At 37.4% G+C, this 11,717-nt stretch overlaps 1 protein-coding gene and 1 non-coding gene across 2 annotated transcripts; one reads left to right on the plus strand and one right to left on the minus strand.

The window, feature by feature from the left end:
* Window positions 1–2,656: 2,656 nt before the first annotated feature.
* Window positions 2,657–8,740, plus strand: LOC145783351 (integrator complex subunit 12-like). The gene is made up of 7 exons (XM_082595201.1): window positions 2,657–2,824; window positions 3,364–3,490; window positions 4,282–4,526; window positions 4,813–4,879; window positions 5,226–5,364; window positions 6,747–6,826; window positions 7,278–8,740. Exons 1-7 carry the CDS (start codon window positions 2,700–2,702, stop codon window positions 7,815–7,817), a joined length of 1,323 nt encoding a protein of 440 aa, XP_082451327.1. The 5' UTR covers window positions 2,657–2,699; the 3' UTR covers window positions 7,818–8,740.
* Window positions 8,741–11,467: 2,727 nt separating this feature from the next.
* Window positions 11,468–11,539, minus strand: Trnah-gug (transfer RNA histidin (anticodon GUG)). Its single transcript has one exon. It is a non-coding gene; the product is annotated as a tRNA-His (tRNA).
* Between the last annotated feature and the right edge of the window lie 178 nt (window positions 11,540–11,717).

Consider the following 11,717-nt stretch of genomic DNA (forward strand, 5'->3'; position numbering starts at 1 on the left):
TGGTAGGTCTATATCAATTTTTGTTAGTATCTTTTTCGTACCGGATGCGTTAATGACAAAAAATAAAATGATTGATTGATTGATGTGACCGTGTTTGCCGAACGAAGCATTACATTTTTGCTCTCAACAAGTTAGTTATATACAATGCTTCTTTTAAAAAGATGGTAATGGTGTGTAAATGTAATGCAAATCAAATTAAAAATTGACTGCAAAAATGCACTTTTGGTCAAAATTTAGTTAAAAAAGAAAAAGAACGTTTCCGGGTAGTATCGAACACATTCCCTCTACAATAGGAGCCAGTGAAGTATCGCACGTGCCAGGGATCGAGTTGAATGAAACTGTCGAATTTAGAACTTATATACGCGCTTCTCTTCTTTTGCTTTAAAAGAGAAAAGAAAAAAAGTGACTGTATAACGACGGTCAAATAGTGTTTCAGATTCAAAGACCGGCGCCGGTCAAATAGCCACTGCCAAAACTAAACAAATTATAAATGCAAGAGCTAATCTACTGCTTTTGTTACTGTCGTCAACATGAATAGGCTAGCCTAAAAGTGCAGTACAGCTAAAATTAATATTTACCAAGCACTTTAAGTTAATAAATATGGTACCTTTATATAGGCCTGTGTCCAGTTTCATAACTTTAAAGTTTCACTCAAGCAATACTTGCTGAAAAGGTCATTGTCTTTATTTGTGAGATAAAATATTGGCTGTGGCTATTGTCATATTAGTGTTGCCAGATAATGGATTCAGCCCTTAAGAAAATTTAATTCAAACAAAACAACAAAAACAACAAAGCATAAGTCTATCAGCGTTGACAGGGAGACTGTTGAACCAAAGGTGAACGGTTTGAACAAAAGGTGAAGAACAAAAGTCTGTATATTACCAACCATTACTCGTTCTCCGATCTTAACCTTAGTCCTAATCCTGACAATGCCTGCCACAAAACAATGCGTTTTGATCATGGCAAACAGTGGGAAAAAATCACTTTGGAAATATTGGAAAAAGCTGAGCTTAGCATTTGTGTTTTGATGAGAACAGAGATAGTTCTCTGTAAGTTACCCGTCAACCGGGGTGACTTTGATCAGACACTGTTTTAGCTTTGTAATCGCCAATTTGAGTAACTGGACTTCGTTCAAAATATATCACTAAACGGTAATCTTTGATGTGTGGCATTTGACTTGCCTTAAAAAATATGCAATGTAGTAGTCATATCTTTAGATGACGAATTCATCAATTTTGTCAAACACAAATGGGTTGTAAGTGTTGATACCACATTAATCTAGAAGCCATATTTAATCCCAGCAATACCGAAAATTTCTATCAAGCTAAAAAATAAAAACTTTATAAAAATTTCCATCAGCAATTTTAGTTTTTACGAAGTGGATATTTTACCCAGTAGCCTACCCACTTGTTGCCATGGTTACTATCAGGTTTTGCCAGAGTTAGGATTAAAGTTATAAATGGTTAAGGTAAGGGTTAGAGTTAGAAATAAGGTTGGGGTTTTGATCTTTGCCCAGGACGAAAAACAATTTCCAAAATGCAAGTTTTTGTTTTCAACAGCTTTAAACTTTTCTTAAATTAGGGCAGAATTCCTTATCTGACAACGCTATAGTTTTTATTATTTCCTTATCTATTCAGTGCCAAGTTAACCTTTTTTCTGGACAACTTTCTGAAACATACAATCTAGAATCAGCAAAGTTTAAAAGTATAAATTCGTTCTTTGGTCATTTTTAAAGTTTGCTGTGTAAATAATTAAATATTGATCATTTTCGCTTAACAAACTTATCTTTTTTATAAACTTGTTTTTTTTTAATATTTTTAACATGTTGTTAAAAATGTTTTATCCAAGTGGACTAGCAGATGTAAGGTTAGTCAGGCAATAGAGTTTTCAAATGGCCTTTGTTCCTTTCAGAAATGTTGATCTGGCAACTCTTTTTCTGGAAAGAAACTGTTAGACGATTTTGCTGGCATCTGTTAAAATTAGTATGGTGTTTTGATCAAAATGTTTTTTCACTGTGTAACCCCTTTAAGTTAAATAGTGTTGAGCTTTATCTTTTGTAGGCTAATGAATGGCAGTATAGAGCCATATTGTCATAGATCTTATTATATATTTATAGTATACTGTGCAAGAGGCATAAGGTTACTGAGTGAGGGCAACCAGCTCTGGTTGAAAGTGTCATTTTTTATGGTATGCACTATGCAGTTGAAAGCATGTGCAGGCTTTTATACACATGAAATGTGATAACTTATGTCTCTTGTCAACTGTATTTTAAACGTGTTTATAACCCCCTTTCCATGTTTGAAAATATATAAATTTATAAGTTCATCAGTAGGAGGCACATTAAAATCACTTTTTTAGCCTACCTTTAGGCCATTTGCATGTGAAATGTCTCTCATTCAGATATTGTATATGGAAGGCTATTTTTGTAGCACACTTTCTTGTCTTTAAATACAGCTAGCAATATCTTGCTTTGATATGCAAATACAAGTAAAATTTGGTTGTGTAATGTGTGATACAATTGTTATTTTAAAAACACATTAAGATGTGCATGGAGTAGTGACACGAAGCGTAACTTTGCCAGGCTGAAGGCATATTTTAAAAGTTTCGATTTATCTATCAGATTTTTATATGAAACTTCATTTTTTCAGAGCAAGTTTTGTAGTTTTAATGGGATAGAACAGTGTACAAAGTGTAAAGAAATGACTACTGCCACCGAACTTGATCCAAACCTTTTGAAAGCTCTTGAATACTTTCGTTCAAGTAGTTTGGATTCAGCTGAAAAGTTAAAGATGATGCTTGATGATGCTATCGAAAACACGACAAGGTATGTGTTTTTTTGTACCAAGGATTAAAATCTGTAAAGTTTCAATAAAGAAAGCTCATTTTTATGTATGTCGCTTAACAAGGCATCAAATATCTTGCCAGAAGACCGGTAAAAGGGGTTGATTCCTCCACCAGAACTTTTCAAAATAACTCATCTAATTTTTCCCTTTTTGACAATGCAGCAGATTTTTTAATTGAAGTAAAAGCCATTTGCATGCAATGAAGCTTGTTACACCTGCAGTGCAAGCTCTTGCAAAGCACTCAGCATAGGCTAATACTGCATACTAGCCATCGCAAGTTATATCTTATTGTTTCACATTCATTCAAAATTTTGTATCTATTTGGCCCGCTAGTAATAAGGTTGCACATGCCTGGTTTACACCAAAGTGTTATTCAACCAATATAAATGCAGTGATGCCCAATCAAGCTAACTTTACAAACTATCCTTGATTAGTGTTGATATTTCACAGAAGAATCATTTTTGATAGAATGGAATCTTTATAATTGGTTTAAAACTTATTTTGATGTTTTTTCACCAAGGTGGCAGAATTCGAAAGAAATTTCTGGAAAAAGTGGAAAATTGTTACATAAATCAATTAAAGTGTCCGGGATCAACATTGATCGAAAGAAAGAAAACAACCCATCAATGAAACGGTCCCATGAGAAGGTTGGAGCTTTTCCTACTAATCCAGAAAAAGTGCGATGTTTTTCAAAATCCAAATGTAGCTGTAAAATTGACTGCATAGTATCAGTCAACTGAAAATAGTTTAATAGCTGGCATCTATATATGACCTTTGTTGTGAAAATATTTTCTAAGTTGCAAAATATGTAAAGTTGAGTTCTATTTGGTGTCTTGGGTTTTATTTGTAAGATCAATAAACAATCAATGTTGTGTTAAATGCAAAAGTCATTGATTTATAAAATTGCGATAGCTGCTAGATTTTGTAACACATATAATATTATATCCCTTTAAATAAGTAGAGTTTTAAATGTAGTTTGTTCTGTTTTCAAAATAGATAGTCTAGTCAAAGTGCTTGAATTCATGTATCATTTGGTTGCTTTAATGCCCTGCAAAGAGATTCTTCTATGATCTATGGATGCTTCAGAAATTAATTTCAAATATTGAGTTTTGAAGAGTTTGCTGCTTTGCAGATTACTCATGCAAACAATTGGTATCTGAAAAGTCCAGTGAAGAATTTTTACAAGATATGATTAGTGCAAAGAAGTGTTTATTTTAAAAATATATAAAATATCGAGGAAAATGGTGTTCTTTCTGTGTACATACAAGAAAGTTTTTCATTTATTGTTTGGATTGGAAACGTGTATTACGGTACCTAAATGTTTAGAATTGCTGCACCAATGAACCCATTTTTCATACAAATCCTAAGTTTTTAAAGTAATTTCAATACGTTTCCTAAATTAGTTAATTCATCAATTTTGTTTTAACCTTGCATGTAGATCCAACGAGATAATGATGATATTCTTCAAGAGAGCGCAAAGAAAACTCATGCTGAAAACTTTTCAAGTCTTAAAAGCAACTCAACTTTGGCGTCCAGTGTGCGTCTTCCCTCCAAGCACAGTAGCTCCCCAGTTCCAGACATAATGACATCAAGCAATGGAACATTCAGGAAGTCTCCCTTGAGCTCAACTGTGGCAGATGACTTTGAGCTGGAGATGGCTGGCTTAGCTTGTGCCACTTGCAAGTATGTGTTTAAGCTAGAGTATTCAGTTTAAAAACTTCACTCATCTTCAGCAATTTAAGCATCTTCAGCAATAAAAACGACTAATGTCTGTTGTTACAGCATAAGAGCATAATACTTGGCAGTTAGAAGAATGTGTGATTTTATCATTAAATCCTCTTTTAATATTACAAGCAAGTGCAACTGGGGGTCTGGGTTTTAGTTAGTGTTCCAGAGACATACAATTAACCCCTTGCCTGGTAAACTTTAACAGAAATAGGTAAACTAACGTTTCTGGAATATTCTTTAGGGATATGTCCGTTGGATTAGGAAACCAGCTTGTCGAATGCCAAGAATGCCACAACCTTTATCACCAGGTCAGTTTTCTCAACCGATTGACAGTTAATAAGACTAAAGCTTTCACTGAATTGAATTTGTCTTTTACTGCATTACAATATCTCTTCCGTCAGTGAATTGTAACATACATTTGATAAAAGGGAATGCATCTTAGCACATACAAAATGCTTAACCAGGACTGGACACTTACAACATTTCTGAAAGTTTCTCTTATTTGTTAATGAACTGTTAAACCAGTGTCAGTGAAAACTGGTTAAAAGTAGTTGCTGTACACCAGGCAGTGGCAAAGTTTGCGAGTTCAATTTCTATAGTTTGCTCATTTATGTTCTCACTAGTACAATGTAGTACATGAACATTTTATTTCAGGATTGCCATCAACCTTCCATCAGCGACAAAGAAGTCAACGATCCTCGTTGCATCTGGTACTGCGCCAAATGCAAACAACATCTGAAGAAGCAAGAAAAACAAACCCTACTCCATTTTCCTCACTCTTCTACTACATTAGGTACATCATTTGCAAACAAACGTTAAAGGAAATGTTCTCATTTATATTCGGCTAAGAAACAGTTTTAAATACCTCACAAACCATTATTTTTTTGTGTGGCAAGGGAAGTTATTTACATTTTCTAAGAATTTGTTGGTAGAGTCGAGAATATACTTATTAGCAATGTAAGGTTCAATTATAGAGTCCAAAAATTTTGCTCATCGGTATTCAGGTGTGCTGGTGTGGTGTACCATAAATATGAAAACCCTATTAGGCCAGTTGTGTCAATGATTGGTACAGCTGAATACCGACTAGCAAAAATGTTTGGACTCTATACTTAAACCTTATAATCCTAATAAGTATATTAGTATATGCTCGACTCTATCACAAACCATTAAGACTAAGTATTTTCCGGGTAGCTCAGTTAGTTAAGCGCCTAACTTTGCGAACTAAGAAACTAGAATATCAAAGGAGCTGGTTCGGCTTTCTTGGTGTGCGCTTTTGCAACGTAGTTCAAGGACTGCACTTCAACAAGCGGTAACTTCACTCTGTCAATCTCGTTGACCGGCCTGCGTCTGTGGTTATAAGCCTCTGCAAGTATACGAAACTGCCAAGATTAAGCTCTCAAAAAAGCTTTCTCTGTCCGAGGTTTGGGGTTGAGGGTCATTATCATCAAGGATTCCATCATCAAACAAAAGTACAGCTTTATTTTTATTTTTTTTCAAATTTCATTGTTTTCGCACCAAAGTGTTGTAGCTTAAGTACTGAACACGCTAGACAAATCTTCAATTAATTTATTTTACATTTGCGTGGTAGGCTACCAACAAGTCAGCCTAGGGAACAGAGTGAAAACAACATGAAAACGTGGTGTTTTGCTTTCAAATCCACCCGTACAGCTGGAAGTAGCGGCACAAAGCATTGGATTTACTTTCACTTTTCTGCATTTACATAGTTACTGTGTATCAGTAGCGTAGCGTGACCATTTTTTTTCAGCAAACTTAGTCTACTCTACTTGTATTCAAAAAAGCCCTTGGTGCAGTACTGCAGTTCAACCGAGTCATTTCCATTGTTTTTTGTAAATGCAAGTGGTAGGCTATATGTTTAAGTTTGCTGAAAAAGTGACCATCTAAAAAGTTGTCGCGCTACCCCAATGCGGTGTATTTAGTATTGCAATGTAGCTGCAATAGTGACTTGTGGCTACCATACCCACGTGCAATGAAGACACTCGCTTGCCATTTGAATTGAATCTAAATCTGACCATCACCAGTTACCATCTTTTCACCGATTGCCATCCGGTTTTTCACTGCCACTTGTGGGACACTGTGGTGTTATATTTTCACGTTACGTGTTACACGTTACGTTTTCACGTTACGTGATTAAATCCTTTCCACGTTATATTTCAGGAAATTCCGTGGACCCGTTCCGTGAAAAACACATCGAAGATAAAGTTCATATAACTCCATTTAAAAGAAGCGAAATGAAGGTCTGTGCTCTTTTCAGATAGTTGTTGGTTTAATGTCCAAGCGTGAGCAATTTCACTGTATTCTGTTTCGATGCGTGTTAAAACGTCATGCACATAACACAACTCCATGTAAGCCATGTTTTGTTTTACTGAACTGTACAATCGTCTTGAGTGCCGATGCCCGAAATCCAGGCGAAACACCGGAGCTCTTTTAAGTGCCCAACCAAGATTCTCAACATTGGGCTACCGTATGCACTGTATGCAGGCCGACAATGTATTAACTTTGCAAACATTCGCATTGCTACCTTCGCCAAGCGCTTCTCAAAATTCCATTTATTTTCTTAGGGCTTGTCATTAAGGTTTTCCGTTATTAAATGTCCAATGTTACAGTCTGAGTGATTGCATGTTTTTGCGTAATGTATTGCTACTTCAGTAGATATGTTTGTTGTAACTTCTTTATTGTTGTTTTCAGCCAACGATATCAACTGCGAGCAATTCCGGTACATCCTTGTCTGGTTGGGCTGCTTTAAGCGGTAAACCGATTCCTTCTACCCCCAAAAACGTTGCGCCAAAGACTTCAGAAGCGAAGCAAGAACCCTTAATTCACAGAACTTTGAGTGGGTCCAAAGAAAAATCTAAATTTTCAAAAAACCACGTAAAAAATTCGCAATCCAAGTATGTTGTCTCAGACGCCTTTGCAGAAGCTCTAGGTGGCAAGTCGTCTTCCACGGAGAAAGTCAAATCTTTGTCGAGCAAAATTTCTGCAAGTAGCGGCAGTGCAAAGCAGTTACAGTTGTCGTCAGGGGCTTGGTTAAGTCCCGGAAGCAATAATTCAAGTAAACATAAATCATCTGACGGCTTGTCCCCGAAATCGTCCCCGTTTCCAAAAGCATCAGCCACTACTTCACCGATCGCTAAATCAGCCTCCGCACACGACAACGCCGCGAAGCAAATGCAACTGATGAAGAAGAAGGCTGCGGCCAAACTGCAACAAAAACGCACCAGGGTGTAGCTGGGAATCGAACGAGGGTTCAAGTGATGTTCAGGCATCCATTGTCTCGATCGTGACATCTGGAAGAAGAGGGAATGGAGATGCGAAGATACCCAAAGGCTAAGACGTGGAAGAAGATAGTATGCAGCTTGAATAGTCGAGTGGTTGGCTCGGTTTACCGGTGGAATTTGTGAATCATGTGGTATTGAATGCCGCCAGTGCTATTATGATTTTCGCTTTCTAATGTTCCGTCAAAGAGGAATTCAGTTGAGCGGGTAAAAAACAGTGGAACGTTAAACAATACTTTCGATCACGTGATCACATCGTGACGCGTAGGTAGGCACTTTAACAAGCAGATTTCTAATAACCCACGCGCGTATCCAATCTAACCACGAACCAATGAGATGTTACGTTATCTGCTATTGTGACCATTCCAGCATTCAGCCAGAGAATTAATAAATACTTTGAACTTTGTTTGGTAATTACAGAAGAAAAAAGAGCTATAGCAGAGGTGAGAATCAAACCCACGTCATTGTAATGACCACTACCGCCCTAACCCAATGCGCCAAGCCAACCGATGGCAAAGCGATGATTTAATTTAGCTAGAATTTGCGTTTTTCCTTTATTTTTCCCAAACGCAATCTTGATGACGTCATGAAAAGCGTAGCTTCTGATTGGTTCGTGCTGGATTGGATATCTGCATGTTAAAGTGCCTACCTGACGCGTATGCCGCTCAAAGCAGGTTTCCGATGCGTTCATAGAGTTATCTTATGCACTTTCTCGAATCCAATGTTCTTCCAATTTAATGAAACCATTGAAGTTTCGTGTTAACGCGGTTCTATTGCCAGACAAACTTTCCAAACGCAGGAGATCGTTTCAACAGTTTACTCTCCGTGTTGATTTCTTGAGCGAATATTTTTTATAAAAAAATATAATCATCTGTTTTTAAAAGTTGTTTACAAGACACTGAAAGGGCACTTGCGATTGCTGACACTTATCCACAGCCACGGTTCGTCGAAATAGGAACTTCCATGGATGGTAGAGTGCTTTGATTAGACCAGGGTAGGCAACCGAAGGTTGGGGCTTTTATCAGTATTGTAAAAATGTACATATTTCATATATAAAACGAGTCCACGTCTTAAGTGCAGACAGTTAGATACCTGTCTATATGCGCACACTGTGGATATTTAGGTGTGGCGCGTGGTCAGTTGGGTGCCATTCGGTGTCAAATTGCACTCTTAATTATTTTGTCAAAATATATCATTGCCCCCTCTCCCAGTGACAAAATTCTGCGTGCGCCACTAAACGCACCCTCAATACACGTTGTTCAGTGAGTTATAACATAAGAAGATTATAGGGTCTATTTTAATGGCCTCCTGACTCTTTTTGCTTCACGGAAACTTCAATATGCATTTTTATGATACTTCCTTGTTAATTAGCTAACCATTCCAAAAACATCTATATCTGAGATGGATATGTGAACCGATGTGACAAGCTCATAGTTCATCCATGTACCTATTTCAGTTATTATCCTATGACATCATTTTCTCATCTTTATTCAGCCTGTCGCTGTACGTCATCTTTCATCATTCCGAGCCCATCGATGTTACGTTATTGTTGGGAGAGCGATCTCCCCCCTCTTAAAACACAGAAATATAACTTAGGTTAACGGTATTTACGGTGATTTTGCAAGGTTGGATGTACGTGGTCCTAACCTTCATTGCGTTTTGTTGAAACCACCTCGCCTCCAAAATAAAACTGCTTGCTGGATCCGTCCCTGGGGCTACTTATCAAACATCTGTATTTATACACGTGTTTTTCTTAAAAAATGTAGCCTACAAATAACTCACAAATTACATTTTAGTTATCACCTGGTCATTTTAGGAAATATTTCATTTGGCCAAGTTATGTAGAAAGGTCGGGCCAACATCTGTTTTCTTTCTAAAGTAGAATACGGTAGCCTAGGCTACTATTAAAAGCTAAGGTAAGGTAACCTTCATTATCCTACATATATTAGTCTTCCTAAGAAAAAAGAGTAGGGGAAACTGGGGATAAGTGGGACAAAATTTTAAGGGTTTAGAAAAACGCAAATTACGATTTTTTGCTTCCCGAGGTTTTATTACTAGCGCTTGTATTTTGTGGAGTTTGATGCCCTTCATCAATCTTGGATTGCATGAAATCATAGGTTTAAAGAAAAATGAATGGTTTGAATTAGAAAGCAGTGAGTCAAATGGGTAGGTTATATATGGGACACGTGCAGGAGAACTGGGTCTGGGACAAACTGTTAGGAGAACTGGGACACCTTGGGGTGAAATGGGCAGTAGGCTACAAAGAATGCACACAAACTTGCTGTTGAAACTTGCCTTTTGGTTTTATTACAATAATAACAAACTCAAACAACGAAAATGATGTTAACAGTCAGCAGCACACTACAGAAATGCAATGTTTCAAACATGTTTGTGAAATTTTTTTTTGATCTTTTAGCGAATATCAAGATCTCCAAACTTGACGGCAAATATTATGCTGTCCTTGGTAGGCTAGCCTACGAAGTTTGTTCCTTTCGAAGATGACTTTGGAAGAATGGAGAAATATAATAATATCAAGTTTGGAAATAGGGTGGGAGTCAGGGACTTGCGGATGAACAAATTTGTTGTTGAATTTACTAGTTTTCCTTAAAAAGTTAACCATCACCTCTTCACCTTCACTAGATGTTTCCTCAACTTGAGCCACATATAATAACTTACAGCTACAGGATTGGGAGCCTTCTCCATTTTTAAATTCTACAAGAACATATCACCCCATTTGCAAGGCATTTAGATCCACACCTCCTAAATAAATTGGATCTAAAGATTCATCTTCACTTTTCTCAAGTTCGTCATCTTTGCTATCCGCCATGATCATCACAACGTTGTCATCATTTGAGCTTTCATCACAAGCGATGTGTTTCTTTTTTTGCAGACGTGCGACACTGCAGAGTTAGACTTTTTCCGGTATCTTTTCTCAAGATCTAAGCCTACGATGAGAACTAGCACTACTATCGGGGAGAACTGCAACAGCCGTCCCAGTTCTCCTGCAAGATGTTTTTACGCCATTTTGTAGTTCTACCATTTGCTTGCAAAAAGATGACTTCTTTACTGCCATCAATGCAAGCTGATATCTGAAGCAACACAGCCCATTCACTAAAACTATTACAAAATAATGTCAAGCCTTAAAAATAACTTTTACCACTCAAAAACTACTGGCCCGCCACGTGCTGCGGAAATAACAGCTGCACTAGCCTACGAAAAAAGTTAGCCTACCAAACTTTTTGTAAAGGACTGACGTTGCTGTTGAGCTACACGCAACCTGTTAATGATTTTTCCATATTGTTTCAAGAGCGCTATGCCCTGTAGTGTATCACAGCAGGGGATAGCTTTTCAAGCAACCTTTCAATTTTCATTACAACTTTGCTATTCCACCGCTGACTTTGTTATTTATGGTGCTCAATTCAAGTTAATGGAGATTCTAAATAGTTGTAGCCTATATCTTTTCGCAACTTGCATCCGGCCCGCAGCTTTTAATCTCGCAGCAATCCGGCCCTCAGCTTTTAATCTCGCAGCAATCCGGCCTTCAGAGAAAAAAGTTTGGTTACCCCTGCCCTAATACAACACGAAAAGTAAATTGAAAAAGTATGCTGTGACCAGGATTCGAACCTGGGTTGTCACGGCCACAACGTGAAGTACTAACCACTATACGATCACAGCGTATGTAGCAGAGGATGGTTTCGATCCATCGACCTCTGGGTTATGGGCCCAGCACGCTTCCGCTGCGCCACTCTGCTGAGATTCAAATTGTTCCAAAACACGAATACAAACCTAAAGCCAACGAGAAAGGTGGCAAGCGAGAGAATTTGAAAAAAAAGTTTCCTTTACCACGTTGTTC

This window comes from Aplidium turbinatum, chromosome 14 (assembly GCF_918807975.1).
Source record: "Aplidium turbinatum chromosome 14, kaAplTurb1.1, whole genome shotgun sequence".
NCBI lineage: Eukaryota > Metazoa > Chordata > Ascidiacea > Aplousobranchia > Polyclinidae > Aplidium > Aplidium turbinatum.